General features: G+C 40.3%; 1 protein-coding gene across 12 annotated transcripts in view; it reads left to right on the top strand.

Annotated features, from left to right (window-relative positions):
- The window catches only part of TAF1 (TATA-box binding protein associated factor 1), a 75,547-nt gene that overhangs the window by 15,480 nt on the left and 36,856 nt on the right, over positions 1-23,211 (top strand). For 8 of the 12 annotated variants that reach the window (XR_014306923.1, XM_082716114.1, XM_082716123.1 and 5 more), the window contains exons 19-32: positions 4,170-4,319; positions 4,500-4,619; positions 4,919-5,094; positions 5,713-5,891; positions 7,335-7,548; positions 8,020-8,185; positions 9,668-9,879; positions 12,664-12,772; positions 12,992-13,090; positions 13,399-13,576; positions 17,196-17,263; positions 18,595-18,717; positions 19,438-19,530; positions 19,614-19,698. Coding sequence is in view for 11 of the 12 variants with exons in the window: in XM_082716114.1 (XP_082572240.1) it covers positions 4,170-4,319; positions 4,500-4,619; positions 4,919-5,094; positions 5,713-5,891; positions 7,335-7,548; positions 8,020-8,185; positions 9,668-9,879; positions 12,664-12,772; positions 12,992-13,090; positions 13,399-13,576; positions 17,196-17,263; positions 18,595-18,717; positions 19,438-19,530; positions 19,614-19,698 (1,972 nt within the window). In the remaining variant the exon portion in view is untranslated. The remainder of the gene's footprint in view (positions 1-4,169; positions 4,320-4,499; positions 4,620-4,918; positions 5,095-5,712; positions 5,892-7,334; positions 7,549-8,019; positions 8,186-9,667; positions 9,880-12,663; positions 12,773-12,991; positions 13,091-13,398; positions 13,577-17,195; positions 17,264-18,594; positions 18,718-19,437; positions 19,531-19,613; positions 19,699-23,211) is intronic. The other 4 variants (XM_082716122.1, XM_082716118.1, XM_082716120.1 and 1 more) reach the window with 1 other exon arrangement.

Below are 23,211 nucleotides of genomic sequence, written 5' to 3'. Positions count from 1 at the left end.
ATAAGTAGCATGTACTATTTGATACGTTGTGATATGTGTTTATATCTGTGAATCCTCATAACAAGATAGTGAATGTATCTGTCACCCCCCAAAAGTTTTTTTGTACTCCCTTTGGAATTCTTTTCTTCCTTCTTTTCCCTTTACTCTGGCCTCTTTGTGCCCTGAAAACCACACTGATGCTTTCTGTCACTATAGATCAGTTCACATTTTCTACATTTTTAGATATGTGTGCTCATATAGTATGTACTCTCTTATTTTAACCGTGGTAAAATATACATAACAAAATTTACCATCTAACCTTTAAATGTACAATTTGGTAATGTTAGGTATGTGCACACTGTTGCATAACCAATTTCCAGAACTCTTTTCATGTTGCAAAACTGAAACTCTGTTACCCACTAAATGACAAGTCCCCATATCTTTCTTTTCCAGCCTCTGCAGCCACCATTCTACTTTCTGTCTCTCTGAATTTTACTACTCTAGGTACTTCCCCTAAGTGGAATCATGAGGTATTGTTTTTATGTGACTGGTTTATTTTATCCAGCACGATATCCTCAAAGTTCATGCATGTTGTAGCATATATCACAGTTTCCTTCCTTTTTAAAAGGCTGAATAACATTCCACTGTGTGTATGTACCACATCGTGTTTATCCACCCATCCATTGGTGGATGTTTGGGGTGCTTCCACCTCTTGCTGTTGGGAACAGTGCTGCTGTGAACATGGGTATGCACATATCTCTTCAGGATTCTGTTTTCTGTTCTTCTGCATATAGACCATATAGACCCAGAAGTGGATTACTGGATCACATGATAGTTCTGTTTTTAGTTTTTTGAGCAACTTTCATACTTATTTTCTTCAAAGCAGCTGCAGTATTTTACGTTCCTGTCAATGGCATATAAGAATTTCAATTTCTCCACACTCATACCCACACTTGTTATTTTTTTTTTCTGGTAGTAACCATCCTACTGGATATGAGGCAGTATCTCATTGTGATTTTGATTTGCATTTCCCTAATGGTTAGTGATGTTGAGCCATCTTTCCCTGTACTTATTGGACATTTGTGTATCTTCTTCTGAGAAAGGTCTATTCAAGTTCTTTGCCCATTTTTTAATCAGGTTGTTTGGTTTTAGTTATTGAGTTGTAGTTCTTTATAAATACTTGATATTAATCTCTCATCAGATACATGCTCTGCAAGTACTTTTCTGCCATAGGTTGCCTTTTTATTCTGTTGTGTCCTTTGATGCAGAGAAGTTTTTAATTGAGATACAGTCCAGTGTATCTTATTTTACTTTTGTTGTTTGTGCTTTTTTGATACCATATCCAAGATGTCATTGCCAAATCCAGTGTCATGGTATTTCCTCTGTTTTCTTCTAAGGGTTTTATATTTTTAATTCTTTTTTTTTAAACATTTTATTTATTTATTTGACAGACAGAGATCACAAGTAGACAGAGAGGCAGGCAGAGGAGAGGAGGAAGCAGGCTCCCCACTGAGCAGAGAGCCCAATGCGGGGCTTGATCCCAAGACCCTGGGATCATGACCTGAGCCAAAGGCAGGGGCTTTAACCCACTGAGCCATCCAGGTGCCCCTATTTTTAATTCTTATACTTAGGTATGAGACCTAAGATGGTCTTTGCTCCATTGTGAGTTAATTTTTATATATGGTATAAGGTAAAGGTCAAGCTTCATTATTTTGCCTGTGGCTATTCTATTTTCAGCACCATTTGTTGAAAGTATGTATTTATTCTTGTCTGTCTTTAACCCTGTAATTATGTTGAGATTCATCCAGGTTATTGATCGTTTGTTCTTTTGTATTGCCACATAGCACTCCATAATGTGGTTATTACCACAGTTTAGGTAATGGCCTATCAAAAGACATTTTGGTTGTTCCCAGTTTTTGGCTATTATGAATAAAGCTGCTATCAATATTCATGTATAAATCTCTGGACACATTTCCTTTTTACTTGGGTAAATACCTAAAAGTAGAATTATTGGGTCATATGGTAATTCTCTTTCACATTTTGTTTAAGATTTTATTTATTGGGGAGAGAGAACATGAATGGGGTGGAGCGGGGAGAGGGAGAAGCAGACTCCCCACTGAGCAGCAAGCCCGACCTGGGGCTCAATACCAGAACCCCAGGATCATGAACTGAAGGCAGACACTTAACCAGTTGAGCCACCTAGGCGCCCCACTTTCAACTTTGAAGGAACTACCTTCCACAGTGACTGTGTTATTTTTACATTCTTACTAGCAATGTATGAGGGTTCTAGTTTTTCCACATCCTTGTCAACACTTGTTATTTTTCTTTTTTATTATTACTACTTTTATGGCCGTCCTGTTAGATGTGAAATGGTTTCTTGCTGCTGTTTTGATTTGCATTTCCTTAGTGGCTAAGGGCGTTGAGTCTCTTTTCATGTGCTTAATTTATCATCCAGACTTCTTTTCGTCAAGTGTCTGTTCATCTTTTTAATCCACTTGGTTGCTTGTTTTCTTCTCATTGAGTCTTGAGAGAGCTCTAGGTATTCTAGGTCCGATTCCTTTATCAGGTATGTGATTGCCGAAAATTTTCTCCCAGTCTTTGGCTTGTCTTTTAATTGTTTTAACAGTGTTTTATGAAGAGCAGAAATCCAGATTGTCAGTTTTCTCTGTTGCTTGTGGTTTTGATGTTGTAGCTAAGAAATTTTTATCTAGCTCAGGGATGCAAAGATTTCCTTTTATGTTTTCTTCTAAAAGTTTTTTTGTTCTAGATTTTAAGTTTAGATCCAATTTGAGTTAATTTTTATGTAGGGTGCAAGGTATAGATTAAGGTTCTTTTTTGCATGTGAATGTCCAGTTATTCCAGCACCATTGCTTAAAAAGTTGAATGACCTTTTAAAATAAAAATTTGGAACAAAAATCTGATCATATGATTTTCTAGCCCAAAGACTTCCTTTGGGTCCTCACTTCTTTTAGAAAGAAGTTCTGCACATGCTTTACAAGGTGCAATGTGATTTGGGTCTTGTATATAACTCTAACCTGCTCTCATCTCCTGTCACTGTCCATCTTGTACTCAAGCTGCAAACATACTGAAGTTCATTCAGTCCCCTCAGTTTCTTTCTGTTGCCTTCCAGGATTTTGCAACTGCTTTTCCCTCTGCCTAGGATATTTTCTTGCCACTCTTCTACCATCTTACCTTCACCTATGATTTATACTTCGTGGAAGCTTACCCTGACTTCTGTCCTCACTCCCATCATATTGGCTCATTATTCTTCCCTTCTTTATGTACATGTAACACTTTTTAATTTCCTATCAATGCACTGATTATGCAGTATTGTATTTGGTTGGTTATTTGTCTCTTTCTCACTAATGTGAGATCCATGAGAAAGTAGTGCCTGGCATGTAGTAGGTGTTCAATAAATATCTATTAAATCAGTGAATGATTGTAAATGAGGTCAGACAGAGTGAGTGAAGAAGCTCATTGTGGTGTTTTGAGGATGGAGTGAAAAATGAGTGGATGTCTAAGAATTTCAGAAAGTAAGGATTTGGTCAAATAGCCTTCGAGATTGAATCTTGATTAGAGAATTGACCACTCTTTAGCTAATTGTGTATACTCTTAACTGGTCTGTGTGGACAAGCACATTCCTCTTGTCTTAATTTCCTGGTTATTTTGTGGGGTCAGTAAACACTATATTCAGGGCCCCAGGACAGGACAGACTTTTTAACCAACCAGTTGCAGAGGTAAAATGGACCTGGGGTTAAAGCCATTACTTTGTAAAATATGCTTATCATTTAATTACAGAATGTATTGGCTATTCTAAAGCAGCCATTCGAGCAATCGGGCAGTCAGATGCATCATCAACCTCTTTGAGCATCATGAAGAGTGGGGCATCACTGTCTTTGAGAACTCTCAGTATATCCCTAGGGATATGGGGCCAAAGGGGACCACTGTTCCACAGTGTTCTCCTTATACTGGCTGAGATTTGATTTTTGTTTAATATCATAACGTAAATACCATAGAGGGGAAGAAGAGTAAGCTGAGTACTGGGCACCTTTTATGCAACTATTGATCTTCGTGGATAATTTAGGAAAGCATCAAATTGTACATTATTGTAATTATTCTGATCTTCTAAGTATGGCTAGACGTAGAGCAAATTTTTCCCATAGCCCTTATAATCTTTTTCTATACCTCAGGTTCGTACTGCTCCTTGGAACACCACAAGGGCTTTCATTGCTGCTATGAAGGGCAAGTGTCTCTTGGAGGTGACTGGGGTGGCAGATCCTACAGGGTGTGGTGAAGGATTCTCCTATGTCAAGATTCCAAACAAACCGACACAGCAGAAGGTGAGACTGTCTGAAATCCTGGAAACCAAAAATTAAGGGAGGAAGAAATGGAGGTTAAGGAGTGGAAGTGAAGGGGCTGGGGGATGGAAAACACTTAAGTTGACAGGATGGCTTAGGCACCTACTGTAAGGAGTTCAGCTTATTACAGTTCTTGCCTGTTTTGTTTTATGTTTGAGGTAGGATGATAAAGAGCCTCAGCCAGTAAAGAAGACAGTGACAGGAACAGATGCAGATCTCCGTCGCCTTTCACTGAAAAATGCCAAGCAGCTCCTCCGTAAATTTGGTGTGCCTGAAGAAGAGGTGAGTGTGAAAGAGGAAAACTTAGTGTCCCCTAGGGTAGGAGGGGGCCTTTGATAGAGGGAAGAACTAGGAGGCAGATGTAAGGAACTATCTGGATACGTTTGTGGTGTAGGTTGTAGTACCCTGAATCTTAGGCACTTTTTCAGGAGTTAGCTTTCCCCAAGCTTTCTGTTTAACCTGCTTTGGGTGGTGTTTTAGTTTTAGTTTTTTTGTTTTTGTCTGGCTCTCTAAGTTCTGTGCCTTGGTTTATTTTTTGAAATCTCTGATGATTTAGGTGTATGTGTTTGTCTCTCTCGTAGATTAAAAAGCTGTCCCGCTGGGAAGTGATTGACGTAGTCCGCACAATGTCCACAGAGCAGGCCCGCTCTGGAGAGGGGCCCATGAGTAAATTTGCCCGTGGGTCAAGGTTTTCTGTGGCTGAGCATCAGGAGCGTTACAAAGAGGAATGTCAGCGCATCTTTGACCTTCAGAACAAGTATGTTGTTCTAGTGCTGCAGAAAATCCAAGCTGGAAAGGGGAGGAGTCCCAGACACTATATGTTACAATGAACAGGAGGTCACTTGATAATGTAACTCGTTGCCCAGGTAGCTGAGATTTCAGGGTGGTCTCTGTTCATAATACTGCTAGAACACCTGCTCCTTTCAGAGCAACTTGGCAAAGGTTTTGCATTGGCAAGACGTACTCTAGGTTCCATGGTAACTTTTGTGGCCTGCTTGAGCCTGGCAGTTATTCCAGTGGTGATAAGGGACAATGAGTGTGTTGTTTTGTTTTTTTTCTGAAGGCTTACTGTGAGAGGATGGTAATGCTCTATTATTAAAAATGACCAGTGTGCCGTTTTATTTCTCAGGCTTTTTCTAGGAATTCTGAAAGAGTTGCTGTGTTACAGCATATTTCAAACTTGCCTTGTTGACAAAAGTCAAGGAAAATTTTGTAAAGCTCTTCTGTTAAGGCCCCCATGTCTTAGTGGATTTGGGTATTCCTTTTTAAGGTTGATTTCCCAAGTTCCTCCTGTTGCCTAAAGCTGTATTTCTTCAGCTCTTTATACACTTTCATGTTTCTCTTCTTAATTTTCAACATCGTTTTTCCTTTTTAGAGTTTTGTCATCAACCGAAGTATTATCAACTGACACAGACAGCAGCTCAGCTGAAGACAGTGACTTTGAAGAAATGGGAAAGAACATTGAGAACATGTTGCAGAATAAGAAAACCAGCTCTCAGCTGTCGCGTGAACGGGAGGAGCAGGAGCGGAAGGAATTACAGCGGATGCTACTGGGTGAGGGTAGTGGCTTCATAGACAAGAAAGAGAAGGATCGGAAAAGTGTAAATAACTGCAGACTAAGAACTGAGCCAAAGCTGGAGGCAGAAGAAGTAGCGGATGAGTGTAGAAAAGCCTGTAGATGAGGTGGAAAGGTTATTGCAAGCTGAACTTGGAGGTTTTTCTGGGGGGCCCAGATTGAAGAGCTGCCACTGGCCCACTGCTGCCTCTGTCTGTATCAGGGCTGTCCAAGCCAGGGCTAGCAGTGCCGTACGTCAGGTGATCTTTCTGGTCATTCATCTTAGAGGCTAAGAGTTTTTAAAACTGATTTCATGGATAAATTTGAGGGGTTGCTCTTGAACCCTCTGAAATCATATGTAAAATTCTGTGCAAATGTACCTTTCCTGAGAAGACCTGTGACTTTCAGAAGATTCTCAAAGGAGTCCTAGACCCTAAATAGAGTTAAAAATCACCAACCAAGAACTGCAAAAGTTGAGAGTGGGGATGATAAAGGCTTGAACTGGTTTGGGGTATGGATTTTGTGAATGAAAAGGGGTAAAAAATCAAGGTGACCTTAAGATTTCACTCCAGGCTTTCCAGAAAGATGGTACCTTTGATTAAAGTAGTAAACTTCAGAGAAAGAAGCAGGTGTGAGAAGGGAAGATGTAATATGTGGAGTTTGAGGTCCCCATGACACTTCCCAGTATAGACGTCAAGCAGGCAAATGAAAATTTGGATATAGATACTATGAGAGGGAGGATAAAGGCCCGAAGATGCATATGTAAATGACTGTTCTCACTCCCAATAGGCTTTTCCTTCATTTCCTGCTCTGTAAAAAGCTTTGTGTAATTTTGTGTTCTGACTACTTTGTAAAGATGTGATAAAGCCTTTGCACTGGGGTGGTCCTAGACCAGCAGTAGGGACATCACACAGGAGCTTTTTGGGAATGCAGATTCTCAGGCATCACCCCAGACACTACTGAATTGGAATTTAGTGTAATGAGAATTCTCAGGTGATACCTCTTCATTCGCGTTTGGGTTTGAGAAGCATTCTCCTAAGGCTCTGGACCTGTGTCTGTGGTGCAGTTTTCCCTCTTGGTGCCGGAGTGCTTTTCTTTAATGTGATCAATCAACTACTTGCTGCTTGGGCTTTCTTCTGCTCTTGAGAGGAATCAGAATACAGCTGCTGTCTTTCTGTCCCCTCTAACAAATGTAGTTCTTTGAGTTCCTTTCAGAACTTCTCATACTTAGAAAAATGGGAATGGGGCAGTGGTAAAATGAAGTCAGGGCAGGACAAATCAGTGCATTTGCGGGCGTGATGCTTTCTGTAGAACCATACAATGCTTTTGGTAAGCGTACATGCTTTTGTGGACCGTTGAACTTCAAGGTCTCCACCCAGTCTCAGGAAAATGACCATGTGGGTGGTAGGGGGAATGCGTGGAAATCTTTTTCTGCCTTGCAGCAGCAGGTTCAGCAGCATCAGGAAACAATCACAGAGATGATGACACAGCTTCTGTGACTAGCCTTAACTCTTCTGCCACCGGCCGTTGTCTAAAGATTTATCGCACATTTCGAGATGAAGAGGGGAAGGAGTACGTTCGCTGTGAGACAGTCCGAAAGCCAGCTGTCATTGATGCCTACGTGCGCATACGAACCACAAAAGATGAGGAATTCATGTGAGTTTGACTCACTGCTTTCCAGTATGATAAGGAGGACGATGAAAGTGGTGGGGGATGGGGATGAGGGAGGTATGTGCTGGAGTTTTAGTGACAGGATTCTGTACAGCTGGAAGTTGGAAGTCTGTGTTGGTTGGGTGCCTTTAGGTCTTGGGGTTTGGACAGAGCCAAATCACAGGGAGATATTTTAAATTTGCTTCAAAATAAAGGCACGTTTTCCATTCTACCTGGGTCCTTTGCATTGTGGTTGGTTGGCATAACTCTTAGTGATGACTCAGGACACCTTATTCTGAGAGAGGTGCTGCTCTGCACATGGAAGGCTGATGAGTAGGGGAGATGGGAATATAGGTAGCCCCTTTTATTTCTGTCTGGATGGATTATTTTAGTTCTGATGTGTTTAGCTATCAGGACGGTTGTCTTTGGTTTAGCTTTGCTTATGGTCCTGTGATATTTTTCCCCCTTGCCCTTCAGTCGAAAGTTTGCCCTTTTTGATGAACAGCATCGAGAAGAGATGAGAAAGGAACGGCGGAGGATTCAGGAGCAACTTAGGCGGCTGAAGCGGAACCAGGAAAAGGAGAAGCTTAAGGGTCCTCCTGAGAAGAAGCCCAAAAAAATGAAGGAGCGCCCTGACCTAAAAGTAAATAGAATGTGGCATGATCATAGCTAAAAAGGCGAAGAAAGCATACCTCTGCCAATAGCTTTTGGTGTTCTCCCTGACTGGGAATGAGGGCAGTATTGTGGAAAGCTAGTTTGAGTTGGTGTGGCTGCTCAGGTGTTACCATGACTAGTGTGACTGGCACTGACAACCTAATCTGGTGCCATTTGGTGTCATTTTATACTTCACCCATTGGGAGTATTTCCTAGGGGTTGAAATGGGCTTGGGTGAGAGAGGTGTTTTTTACACCCACGCGCGCGCGCGTGTGTGTATGTGTGTGTGTACGTACACATACACATATCCTTTAAAAATTGTACATATTAGAAGCAACAGGGGGCACCTGGGTGGCTCAGGTGTTTTAAGTGTCTGCTTTCAGCTCAGGTCATGATCCCAGGGTCCTGGGATTGAGTCCTGCATCGGGCTCCCTGCTCAGTGGGGAGTCTGCTTCAGTGACCCTCCCCTGGTTCCTGCCTTCTCTCTATCTCCCTCTCACTCATTCTCTCTCTTGAAGTAAATAAAAACAATATTTAAAAAAATAAAAAGGAAAAAGAAGCAACAGGAAAGAAACTTATCAGTACAGGTTGCCTTCTGTAACTTAGGTAGGGTTCCAAATATTACTGTACATGTAGCTGCCATGTACACCATAAAACGAGGTCACTGCTGTATAAAATGATAGTTGTCTCACAGTGTTGTTGGAGTAAGTGAGACAATGCCTGGGAAGCACTTTAGAAACTATAAAGTTCTTAACAAATATAAACTGGTGGTGACATGTACTGAGGTCATTATTTTCATGTTTCTTTGTTATATATGATATTCTATAAATGTGATATAAAATGTGACCCCATTTTATAGCTGAGACTGAGGTCAGTTGCAAAACTTAGATAGAGACTTGGTATTATTGAGCCTTTTCCTTGTGCCTGGAAGTATATACCCACGCTGACTGTGTGTGCTGGTGAAGGCAGCCCGGGGCTTCCGATGGACTTTGTCCTGCGTATTTAACATTTTCATACTCTACAACTGAAATTGAGAGTGGAAATCCTCTCTGTTTTCTTCCTCGCTTTTTTTTTTTTAATGTCCAATCTCTGGATTGCATTTTATTTTCAAGATTTTTTAAAATTTATTTGACAGATCACAAGCAGGCAGAGAGGCAGGCAGAGAAGGAGGGAAGGGGAAGCAGACTCCCCGCTGAGCAGAGAGCCCAACGTGGGGCTCGATCCCAGGGCCCTGGGATCATGACCCAAGCCGAAGGCAGAGGCTTTAACCCACTGAGCTACCCAGGCGCCCCGCATTTTATTTTTAATGTGTCATTTCCATTCAGGTTCTTTTGTCCGATGGCTTCTGGTTGAAAGGTGTCTAACAGTCCTGTTACGACAACAGTTCTGTGCCTGCCTTGTATGTGTTATGTAAGGCGAACGTTAAGCCGCCCATTTACCTCTGATACATTGATACTTTCCCCTTTTGCAGCTGAAATGTGGGGCTTGTGGTGCCATTGGGCACATGAGGACAAACAAATTCTGCCCCCTCTACTATCAGACAAATGCTCCACCTTCCAACCCTGTTGCCATGACAGAGGAGCAGGAGGAGGAGTTGGAAAAGACAGTCATTCATAATGATAATGAAGAACTTATCAAGGTTGAAGGGACCAAGATTGTCCTGGGGAAACAGCTAATTGAGAGGTAAGAAATAGCAGACGGGAAGTGCTGTGGGGAGATCCGTTGGAGGTTGATGCTAGCAAAGGGTGGCAAGGGTGGATGTGATATGTACTGTGAAGTGGAACTCAGAGCATGGGGACTGGGATGGATTTTCCTCAGTAACTGTTGCCAGTAGTGACAATTATGGTCTTTTGTCGTGAAGCACTCCTCAGGCTTTCCTACTTGCCTTGGGGCATGTGACCTAATTTTTCTGGGTCTCAATTTCCTTATTTTAATCAAATAAAACCACCCTTACCAGGGTAGCTATGAAGATAAAATGGAAGGCTATATAAACACGTAGTATAGTGCCTGGCATATCATAGGTGCTCTTTCTGTCCTACTTCCTGGTGCTGCTCACACTTGTCAAGTCCCTAATCGCTGAGTGTTCCGATAATGGACCATCCCAGAAAGACTAAGGAGACATACACTGTGCTTATCCCTGTCTCTTGTTCTCAGAGAATTTAAGAGTTAATCAAGTGGAGAAGTTTTTAAATTAAAAGACATTTTTCCCCGACTTTTGAGTTTGAAAACTGCAAATCTACAGAAAAGTTGAAAGGTTAATACAGTATATCATTCCTCTAAAGTCACCAACTTAACATTCGTTACATTTGTTTTGTCTTTATATGTCTGAAACTTTTTTTTTTTTTTTTGGCTGAACTATTTGGAAATAAGTTGCGGGCATCTTGATGTTTCCCTCAGAAGTTCTTGACCACACATTGTCTAAGAGTCGGGATATAACAACATGATACTACCATTACACCTAAGAAAATTAGCATCAGTTCAGTAGTTTTAACATTGGTTCTTACTTAAATTTCTCCGGTTATCTCAGTGTCCTTTATGGCCTGCCCCACTCCCAATTCAGGGTCCAATTCCTGTTCAAACATTAAGTATTTTGAGTGTCTTTAAATCTAGAACTGTTCTCTCCACCTATTTTGGTTTTCGTGGCATTGACTTTTTGGAAGAATTCAGGCCAGTTGTCTCCTAAAATAGCCCATATTTCTGGATTTGTCTGATTGTTTTCTCATTGATTATGTTTAGATTAAATGTCTTTGGCAAGATTACTACATAGGTGATATTATGTACTTACTACACCACATCAAGAAGCACATAATGTCAGGTTTTTTCACTGTTTTGATCATCTTGTTTAAGTGGTGATCCCAGAACCCTCTATAATAAAGGTATGTTGTTCCCTTTGTAATTAGCATGTGGGTGAATTTCCTGTTCCCTAACAGTCTTTCTCTCAGTAGTTGTAGCATCCATTGATGATCATTGCCTAACTCCGTTGTTACATCGGGGATTGCAAAATAGCGGTTTTTCTAATTATAGCATTCTTTCTACATTAACTGGTATTCTATAAAGAAGAGCTTTCCTTTCCTTTCTGTTTGAGTATTTCTGTGGATTCTGAAATTCTTCCTTTTGTGAACTTAATGTAATATGATTTATTAACACCATTTGTAATTGTGATGCCCGTATTGTCTTACATTTGACCTCTTAAAGCCAGCTCCTGTGTCCTTTTGAAACAATCCTGTAAATCTTCAAGAACGTCTTTGCTTTCTGACACAAGATGTTCTAGGCTGTCCTTGAAATTTTCTTGTTTGAGACCTAGAATCAGCCATTTCTTCAAGGAGCCCTGGTTCCTTTTATCAGGGAATGGCATTTAGAACCAGGATCTAGGTGTTAGGTATGCTCATTGCCACTGAGATGTCTGTCATTGCTTCTAGGCTTTTAGTGGACAGAACTAGGAAATAAACACATATTGTAAATCACATACCAAAACCTTCCTATCAAAACCTCCCGTTCAAATCATATCTATAGATTCTTCCTCCTCTTCCCCTATTCATATCTGCATCCTTTCTCTGGTTCCCAGCATTAATATGTTGATTCATTTGCTCTGTCTGTACGTCTGTTATACAGAATAGTTTGAGAATTACAATACCAGTACCACTAACAACAAACCCATAAAGTAGATTCAAGGTGTTTTCTGTCATTTGTTGTCCTTAGACTATATGCCACTGCAGTAGTACAGTCAGGGTATTATGTGCAAAATATATTTGAATTCTTTTTTGTGTGTAACTTTCAATCAATTTGATACATACTTTTGTTTCTTACTGAGGTAAAATTGGTAGATACCATTGTGTAAGCTTCAGAGGTACAGTATTATGTATTGGTATTTATATACATTACAAAGCGATCACCACTGTAAGTCTAATTACCACCCATCACCAGATAGTTTGGTTTTGCTTCTATTAAGTTTGGGGCTCTTTTTTCCATTCTTGATTTAATTTATCAATATCCGTAATAGCCATTATATTATGAGGCACATTGGAAAAGGAAAATTTAGTGTCTTGATCCCCTACAATGGTAAGGAAGAAGGTGAATGGCCTTTTAATGACTGAGGGAAACTTAGACTATTTTTTTTTCAAGCCAGTTTTTCATTTCTTCTTTGTTTCTATTGTAAGTTTAGCCTCCTGGCCCTTGAACCCTAAGATAGAATGTTGGAGCTGGAAGCGTTCTTGAAATTCCTTTAGCCTAGTTCCCTTATCTTCCAAATAGGAAACTGAGGTTGTGGCTTGCCTAGTTCTTTATTAATTTGGAGATCCCGTGAGGCCGTGCCTGATCTGAGCCTGAGAGTGTGGATATCTGGCCTTTGGTTTGGCTTTTTCCTCCCCAGGCTCATGCTCAGGTACTTTGGACTTCTTCATTGTAGTTGCTTTTTTTCTGGGGTCTAGAGCTAGGGACTGCATGCTATGAAAGTGTTCTTGATTACAGCGCGGATGAGGTTCGCAGAAAATCTCTGGTTCTCAAGTTCCCTAAACAGCAGCTTCCTCCCAAGAAGAAACGGCGAGTTGGAACCACTGTTCACTGTGACTACTTAAACGTGAGTATCTGCATTGCTTCTTTCTGGCCACATGTGGTTCTCATTGGTTCCTCCAGCCCTTTGTCCCATGGCTCTGGCACAGCCTTAGAGTCTCCCTTTGGCCTTACCCTGAAAATTATGTGTACTGTTCATTACAAAATTCCTAAGCTATAGCTAGAAAGCATTGTCTGTTTGTTTTTCTTATCTAAAGAAGCACTCTGATTTCTTGTTTATCCTTAGAGACCTCATAAGTCCATCCACCGGCGCCGGACAGACCCAATGGTGACATTGTCCTCCATTTTGGAGTCTATCATCAATGACATGAGAGATCTTCCAAATGTGAGTTCATCACATTCATGTCTACAGTAGGAATGGCAAAGCCCTTTGTTCTATCTGTGATTTCAGATAGAGGATAGTAGAGTACTCGTAGGGATGTGGAACTCCTGATTCTTTGAGATGTAGTTTTTTGGGTTTGTTTTATTTATTTATTTTGAATAGTTTAGTAGATGAAACAGACCTACCTGCTTCATCTAGAAAGATTCCTTTGAGAGTTGGTGGCCAGGTAGACAGATAAGATACGAGTCTTCGGGAGTTGGCTCTGACAGGTGTTCTTTGCTCACCAATAGTGCTGTCTCTTGTTTGCACAGACCTACCCTTTCCATACTCCAGTCAATGCAAAGGTTGTAAAGGACTACTACAAAATCATCACTCGACCAATGGACTTACAAACCCTTCGTGAAAATGTGCGCAAACGCCTCTACCCCTCTCGGGAAGAGTTCAGAGAGCATTTGGAGCTAATCGTGAAAAATAGTGCAACCTATAATGGTAAGAATCACCTTTCAGATCCTTATTTGTCTCATTAGTCCCAAATTCAGACAAGATTGGACTGACTGGAAGGATCTACAATGTATGCATTTTGGGCTTACGAAAATCAGATAGCGCACGTTTCTGTCATTTAAGGTTGCTTCTTTTTAGTCCCACTTTTTAAATGTATCCTTTGGAGAATTTGGAGTTTGTCTGTTGAAATGAAACAGTTGCAGGGAGATTAGTGGGAGGAAGAAGTGGACCTGATCAAATAGAACAAAGAGACAGTGTGGAGGGAACCTATGCAGAGTGTGAGCCTGCGACCATGTTGACTGTGTGTGAATCTTTGATTTGATCTATAGATTTGTTACAGGGGCTCTTACATGTTCACTTTGCTCCAAATCTGCAAAGGAGAAAGAAATCTGCTTTCTGTGTCTTAAAAGGGGAAACAGTACAGCTTCTGCATGTCAGGGATCAAGGTTTCTGATCTCCAATTGTATCCTTGAGCACAGATTCATGTGTAAGTGTTGGGTTGAAGGGTATGGTTAGAGAATGAATCCCATCCCTGCCACATACTGATTAAGTTACCCTGGACAAGTTCTTAGACAGTTTACTGTAGACAGCCTGTCACAGCTTCCTCAGTTTTGTCTTTTGTAAATGTGGCAGTACCTAGATTCTGAGACCTTTTATAAGCAAGCCTGACCCATTTATCTAGTATCCTGTCCAATGCCTGACTCCCATACCTACTAGAGACTTCTGCCAGATTCAACATTATATTTCACTAAATATCTTATGCCATTTCTTCATGCACCTTGCACAGTCTTTGCCCTGTCTTGAATGCCCTTAGTTCCCACTGAAAAGTGGGAACATGCCCTATGAATTTCCATTCATATTTCCAGACCAATTCATATCATCTCTCCATGAAGACTTACTGCCCAGAATACCCATTAATTTTCTGTCGTTCTCGACACAATTAAACCAACTTCTATGACTCTTAACTGTGTTGTATGTAATTATTTATGTGTCTGAATCTTCCATCACTTTGCGACTCCTGGAGAGACTATGTCTTATTCGTCTTTGTATTTTCAGGGCCTAGCAGAGTTCTAGACATACAGAAGGGAAGAACACATTTGTTAGGTCCAACTGTCATTCATATTACAAGGATAAATACTTAAAAGTCAGACTGGGGGGCGCCTGGGTGGCTCAGTCATTAAGTGGCTGCTTTCAGCTCAGGTCATGATCCCGGGGTCCTAAGATCAAGCCCCACATCGGGCTCACACAGTGTGGAGCCAGGCACTCTTGGTTTCTTTTTGTTTTTTTTTTTTTAAGATTCTACACATAAGTGAGATCATATGTTTTTGTTTTTGTTTTAAAAAATTTATTTATTTATTTGACGGAGAGAGAGAGATACCATAAGTAGGCAGGGCAGAGGGGCAGGCAGAGGGAGAGGAGGAAGCAGGCTCCTTGCTGAGCAGAGCCCGATACGGGGCCCTGATGTGGGGCTGATCTCAGGACCCTGAGACTATGATCTGAGCCGAAGGCAAAGGCTTAACCCACTGAGACACCTGGACGCCCCAGTCATACGGTTTTTGTCTTTGATGTTGAACACCTTTGCGTGTGCTTAGAAGTCTCTTGAACTCCAGTGTATTTGGCACTCTTGACTACTTGACGCTCCTCGATACTCTCTTATTTCTTTTTTAGGGGTACTTTCTCTAATTATTTCTGATCTTTTTCATTCTCATGACTTCAGCTACCATGTATCTACTGATACCATTATCTCCAGTCCATACCTCTCTTCGGAGCTCCATACTCAAGTTTCCAGTTGCCTGCCAGACATGTCCATGTTTCAGTGCCCTACTGGCAACTGTTGATCTGGTTGCTTTATTTAGACTGATGATATTACCATCCATCTGATTGTACAAACTAGAAATGATGGTCATCGTTAGTTCCACCCATTCTTCCCCCCTTCCCCCATTCATAGATCACTAAATCCCATAAATAAGTAAGTAAGCAAAGTCCCCTCTACAGCTTGCTGGAGCACATCCTCTTCCTTTTAATCTCGGTTGCTGCTCTTATTTGAAGCCCTTGTCATTTCTTGTTTGACCCCTTGCAACAGCTTATGAATTTTAACTTTGCTGCTTGCCTTAATTCACACTGTTGGTAAGGTAATTTTTTCTAAAACACAAATTTGAAAAAATTTTCAAGCATAAAATCGTTAGTGGCTTTTTGTCACCTATGAGACCTTTATAATGTGGCCCCTCCTACCTTTCCAAGTTCTATTTCCTGTTTCTCCTCCACACATACCAGTGTTGCACTTGTACCAAACTACTTATGGTGCCTCCTGTTTCTGTTAACTTGCTTACTTTGTATCTTTGTATACTTTTTCTTCCTTCTGGAATGTCTTTCTACTGTATTGCCTACTTGATGGACCTCTACTCTTCATTAATGACACTACTCAAATGTCAGTCACAGCAAGCCTTCCTTGCTTCCCAGTATGCAGATTTAATTGTTGTAAAAATAGCTTACAACATGTTTCATATGCAACCCTACCATATTTCATAGCAACCAGTGTATCCCCATGTTTGCACTATACTCAGTTTTTAAAACTTTCATTATGGAAATTGTTAGGTATGTACAGAGGTATAGTAAACCTCAGCACACCTATTCACCTGGTTCAACAATTACCCTCATGGCTGATTCTTGCTTACTGTTCAGTCTGTATTTCCAGACATATCATTTCATCCGTAAATACTGCAAGCGCTCATACTCTGTCTTGGCAGTGATACATTTTCATGTCATTTTCTTTGATTGACCCAAGAGCTAAGGTAGGAACTATGTCTTATTTTCTCCTTATTCTCATCATTGAGTACATCACGGACCATCATTAATCATTCATTGAATGAATAAACAAATGAATGCTAAATTAATTAGTTGCAAATAGAGTTGAGGTTTGGGGTCTGGGGAACACTTAACAAGGATGAATAGAGGAAGATGGTCAAGCAGAGGATACTGAAAGGAAATAGAATTACTGTCTAGGTGAAAATGTTTTAACTATCCCTATAATGAGCTTAAATTAGGGCAGCCATAAGTGAGGGCTGTAAGGAGTTCAATGATTTTCTGAAGCTTCTGTTAACGGATTTCAAGGAAACTAAATAGTCTGAGATGGGATGGAGAATCTTTTATGACAGAGGCTTTGGATTAGCCATATGTTGGGAGTACCGCACAAACCATGAGTTGTGTAAACAAAAATTGGAATCACAGATCTTATATGCTAAGTGTGTAAAGATACATAAATCATGCCTTCATCTCCTAAGCCATCCTTAAACAAAATGTCATTCTTGTCCATAGTATTAGTACTTCCAAGGTATTAAAGGTAGCAGTATCAATAGTAGTACTGTCGTATAAGTATTAATAAAGAAGAGAGTTAAAATTAGTTTTTTCATCCATATTATATATCTGCCATGTGTTAGCACTGAAAAATGGAGTTAAAACTGGTATATATGTATGATCTAGCAGACAGGCTGGTGCCTGACACTTATTAGGTGTTTAAGTAAATGTGTTAAAAGTCTAGAGAGGTATTGGCAGCTCTCGTCTCCTATTTTTAATGGTCTCATCTCTTATTGTTCCTCTGTAAATTTAGGTCCAAAGCACTCACTGACCCAGATCTCTCAATCCATGCTGGATCTGTGTGATGAAAAACTCAAAGAGGTAAGATACTTAAAATGAAAGAAAGGCAGGGGCGACTGGCTGGCTCAGGTGGAAGAGTATGCAACTCTTAATCCCGGGTCATGAGTTTGAGCCCCATATTGGGTGTAGGGATTACTTGTGAATAAATAAAATGAAAAAGAGGCATGGAATTTGAGGTGGGGCTGGTAGCAGGGTTGAGGAAGGAGAGAATGTAACAGAAGGAAGAGTAGAGAAATATAGGAGTAGCAGATCTTTAGTGTGTTAGAGGCTGGAAGGGACCTTAGAAATCTCATAATCCAATTCCTTCTTTTGTAAATGGAAAACTAATATCCGTAGAAGAAAATTGCTTGCCCTGGACATCATGGTTATTAAGTAGTATGGCTAGGACTGAAATCTAGAACCTACATAACTTTAGAAAGGGCCAAGGAAAGTGAATTCCCAAGAGCTAAGAGACTGTTTCAGCAGAGAGGAATTTTAATTTTTAAAATTTTTAATTAAATTTAATTAAAATTAAAAATTTTAATTTTTAAAAGATTTACTTTAGAGAGGGAGTTGGGAGAGGAGCAGAGTGGAGAGGGACAGAGAGAATCTTAAGCAGGCTCCATGCCCAGCATAGAGCCTGACATGGGGCTGGATCTCACAACCCTGAGATCATGACCTGAACTGATACCAAGAATCGGACGCTTAACCAACTGAGCCACCAAGGCGCCCCTAAAAGATTTTCTATATTCCATTTTCTTTTTCTTTAAGATTTTATTTATTTTTTTTCTTTTAAGATTTTATTTATTCATTTATTTGCAGTGGGGGGTGGGGAACAGAGGGAGAGGGACAAGCAGATTCTGTGCCGAGCAGGGAGCCTCACATGGGGCTTGATCCCAGGACCCTGAAATCATGACCTGAGCCAAAGGCAGAGGCTTAACTGGCTGAGCCACCTAGGCGCCCCTGAAACAAATTTATTGGGTTAGATTCCCTTATGTAAAAGTCACTAATCAGCAATATGTTCAGTGTTTTTAGCAGTAGTTTAGAACAGAAACAGTGTTACATTAAAACCTAACTTGGTGAAAATGTTTTTATTCTGAGACCTAAGTTATCAGTTTCCAGGGATGTATATTTTTGGTGATCTACAGATAGACGATAGAATACCTAAATGAATGGTTGGTACATCCCTTTGGATCCTTTAACTAGAATATCATTTCTCATTTGGACTTTCTGTCTACAGCTGAAGTTGAGAATTCAAAATTAGGCTTTTCTGGGCAAGGGCAATAGACAACTGAACCATAAATTATCCATAAGTTTCTGCAGTGATTACACCTCAGGGAAACCTCTTTTTCCTTTGCTTTGTTTCATATCAGAAAGAAGATAAATTGGCTCGTTTAGAGAAAGCTATTAACCCGTTGCTGGATGATGATGACCAAGTAGCATTTTCTTTCATCCTGGACAACATCGTCACCCAGAAAATGATGGCAGTTCCAGATGTAAGTAGTCTCTGTGCTAAATATTGTGAAGATAGCAAGGGAAAGAACAGTAGGATGTGCGTGTGTTGGGGAGTCTAGAGGGTAGTGTTTGTAAATTCAGACTGGCATATAATTTTAAAAACTGACCTTTTTACCGTATGACTGCTTGATCATTAAAATCAGAGGCCAGGAACCCATGGATATAGAGAGAGTTCTTTGTTCCTCTTGTTGAAAGCTCCTGAATATCCCTGGAAAGAAATGAGGATGACAGCTAATGGGAGGCTTTGGATTGAGAGGTGCCTCTTGACAAATGGCAGTTTATTTAATTATCCATTGTTTGTTGTCTTTTTAATCTATTTTTGTCTTTTACAACTTTATGGCATGGCTACCATGTTGACTGTGTGTATCCGTTTTGGGGAATGATTTTCTCTTAGGAATGCTGGACTAAATTTCCTTTTGTGTTGTAGGCATATGTTATATATGTGTTAATGCTATAAAATTTCTGGATGGGACTGGGGTATAAGAAGTTTTAATTGTGAGTATAGAGCAGGGGTTCTTCCTTAAAGGACTCCATGAACCACTTAAGTTATAGACAAAATTTTGTGTGATTATGTGTCTCTGGGAAAAGGGTTTCGTAGCTTTTTTGGGGAACCTTAGGAATATTTGTGACTCAGCGAAGGTTGAGAATCTCCAGTATAAAGAATGGTTTCCATTTAATTTCTCACGCTTTCTGTTTTATAGTCTTGGCCATTTCATCACCCAGTTAATAAGAAGTTTGTTCCAGATTATTACAAAGTGATCGTCAGTCCAATGGATTTAGAGACTATACGTAAGGTGAGTGATTTGATCTAAAATGTCTTTTTGGAAGCCAGTAGATTTGTGCATACATCTGAGTCCCCTGGTTCTTTTAATCACAGAATATCTCCAAGCACAAGTACCAGAGTCGGGAGAGCTTTTTAGATGATGTCAACCTTATTTTGGCCAACAGTGTTAAGTATAATGGTGGGTATTTCTGCTTTTCTTCTACTTTCCATCATTCTATTCATCCAATGTTAGTTAGCATCATTAAAATTTGATTGCATGAAGTATCCTTGAACAGTACTCTGCTTTTTTTTTTTAAGTGGGCACATATTTTAGTGTGTTTTGTAAATTTTGCTAATTACTTTTAATGATAAAAAAACAATGTGCATTTATTTTCTTATACTTTAGAAAGCACAGAAAAATGAGAAGAGAAATATCAAATCAATATTGCTTTGGGCTTTGAGCCAACACCGCTTCTCATGAGATGTGAAAATTCACCTGTCCTCCAGGCCCTTAGATGGAGCTTAAGGGAATGTGTGATTATAGACCATAGTGAGCTTCCTCAGAGCATGGGGTTTTGGTCAGTGCACAAAGCGATGATATATGCCAAGCTAGTTACTTAACTTCTGTGCTGACTACTTAATCTACTGGTGGGAAAGACAGTCACTCTACCCACAAAATTCATAGTCCAGCTGATGGAGGGAGGCTGTTGAATACAGCTTGACAAGCAAGGGCTGTATTAGAAGGATGTACAAAGTGCACTAGAGGAGATAAAGGAGCACCTTCACCTAAGGGTTAGGGAAGGCGTCATAAATAAGCTAATAAAGATCAGTTTTGGATGACTCACTTGTTGAGTAAACATTGAGCATCTAATACATGCTGGCTCTGATAAGTGCTACAAATATAAAATCAATGTAGATATGATTCCTGTCCCCAGATTGGTTGTAGTTTATTTGGGGAAACAGAAAAGAAAATTTACAGAAGTTTTATGCAAGATGTGCATGCAGAGTGCCAGAGGGGACACAGAGACAGGCTGTTTAAATCAAATCAAATTGAAATTAGAGGAAACTTTCTGTAAGAGAGTTATCTTAAGCTGAATTCTAAAAGGATTGGTGGGGGGGTGTTGCTAGGCAAAGAACGTAGAGGAGAAAACATTCTAGGCAGAGAACAGCTAGCAGTATGTAAAGAAACCATATAGGCTTAAGAAACAAGTTATTGGGGTTGCAATTATGTGTCCATGTTGGTGAGTGACTCCTTACATGTAGAAGTCTCTAGGAGTCAAATCCTAGAGACCCTTGTGTGTGCTCTGTGTCATGTTTAAGAGATTTTACTTCATCCTAAGTGGAAAGACAACTGAGGAATTCGGCAGTGGAATTAATTAAATTCTGAATTTAATTCAGAATGTTTAATTCTGGTAAAAGAAGTGTTGGGAGGCTCATATAATTCCTTAAGCAAAACAGAAGAGGGCGCTATGGTGCTATGGTGAGTGCTGTGAATTGTGTAAGACTGATGAATCCCAGACCTGTACCCCTAGCAAATAATACATTATATGTTAATAAAAGGAAAAAGAAAGAAAGAAGCAGGAGCTAAGGGCATTTGAGAGAATTGCCTAGCATACCGAGGTCTCAACTAAAAAATCCACGAGAGTGTGGCTGTATGTTTGCTAGATAGAAGAGACAGAGAATTTGGAGGGAAGTGGTGAAAGAAGGGACAGCCAGAAAGGCAGATGAGGAAGTGGGCATTGAGAAGAGAATGTTTAATGCCATGGAGGAATGAAAGAACAGGGCACTTCAGAGAATGATACTTGGCTAGAACTTATATATATCATTAAAGAAAGGTGGTAAGAGATGAGCCTTCCATTTTTCTTTATCCAAGGTGGTTTAAAAAATTCTGCTTTCTCCCTTCTTACTGCTCATCTGAAATTAGAGAGTGAAAGTGCCCTCTGTCAGGTCAGTTATATCTCCATTATTGTCTCCTGAAAAACACCCTAAAGCTGTAGCCAGAATTCTGGTAAAAGAAGTGTTGGGAGGCTCACAGATGTCTGAAAATGATTGTAACAAGTGATAAAGCAAGAGTGTTACAGAAAGCCTGCTTAGCCTTGGTGATGGCTGGCGTAAGATATAAGGCAGAGTAAAAGGAGCTAATATAAGGCAATGAGAAAAACCCAGAAGATGCTAAGGGAAAAATGAGCAAAGGGCAGACAGGCAAGTCACAAAAGACCGAAATTAAATAACTAATGAACATGAGTAAGTTTTCAGTTGTACCCAGTAATCAAATTAAAACAAATAGGTATCTTTTTTCCCCACCTATTAGATGAACTCAGTTTTTTTTATTAAGTTGATTTATTTATTTTCAGAAAAACAGTATTCATTATTTTTTTCACCATACCCAGTGCTCCATGCAATCCGTGCCCTCTATAATACCCACCACCTGGTACCCCAACCTCCCACCCCCCCGCCACTTCAAACCCCTCAGATTGTTTTTCAGAGTCCATAGTCTCTCATGATTCACCTCCCCTTCCAATTTACCCCAACTCCTTTCTCCTCTCTAACACCCTTTGTCCTCCATGGTATTTGTTATGCTCCACAAATAAGTGAAACCATATGATAATTGACTCTCTCTGCTTGACTTCAGTTTTTCTTTTCTTTTTTTTTTTAAAGAATTTATTTATTTATTTGACAGAGAGAGATCACAAGTAGACAGAGAGGCAGGCAGAGAGAGAGAGGAGGAATGCGGGACTTGATCCCAGGACCTTGGGATCATGACCTGAGCCAAAGGCAGTGGCTTAACCCACTGAGCCACCCAGGTGCCCTCAGTCTTTCTTTTTATTTATTTTTATTTTTTTTATTTTTTATAAACATATTTTTATCCCCAGGGGTACAGGTCTGTGAATCACCAGGTTTACACACTTCACAGCACTCACCAAAGCACATACCCTCCCCAATGTCCATAATCCCACCCCCTTCTCCCAACCCCCCTCCCCCCAGCAACCCTCAGTTTGTTTTGTGAGATTAAGAGTCACTTATGGTTTGTCTCCCTCCCAATCCCATCTTGTTTCATTGATTCTTCTCCTACCCACTTAAGCCCCCATGTTGCATCACCACTTCCTCATATCAGGGAGATCATATGATAGTTGTCTTTCTCTGCTTGACTTATTTCGCTAAGCATGATATGCTGTAGTTCCATCCATGTTGTCGCAAATGGCAAGATTTCGTTTCTTTTGATGGCTCCATTGTGTATATATACCACATCTTCTTGATCCATTCATCTGTTGATGGACATCTAGGTTCTTTCCATAGTTTGGCTATTGTGGACATTGCTGCTATAAACATTTGGGTGCACGTGCCCCTTTGGATCACTACGTTTGTATCTTTAGGGTAAATACCCAGTAGTGCAATTGCTGGGTCATAGGGCAGTTCTATTTTCAACATTTTGAGGAACCTCCATGCTGTTTTCCAGAGTGGCTGCACCAGCTTGCATTCCCACCAACAGTGTAGGAGGGTTCCCCTTTCTCCGCATCCTCGCCAGCATTTGTCATTTCCTGACTTGTTTATTTTAGCCATTCTGACTGGTGTGAGGTGATATCAGTCTTTCTTTTTAATGGAAGTATTGAATGCTTGTGAGGCAGGTGCTGTCACATATTGCTGTTGGCAGTATAAACTTGTAAGGCATTTCTGGAAAGCTCTTTGGCAGCATTGAGAGACTTAAAAGTAG

The sequence above is a fragment of the Mustela nivalis genome (assembly GCF_964662115.1).
Source record: "Mustela nivalis genome assembly, chromosome: X".
NCBI classification, from domain to species: Eukaryota; Metazoa; Chordata; class Mammalia; order Carnivora; family Mustelidae; genus Mustela; species Mustela nivalis.
This window is presented reverse-complemented; position numbering and strand designations above follow the sequence as displayed.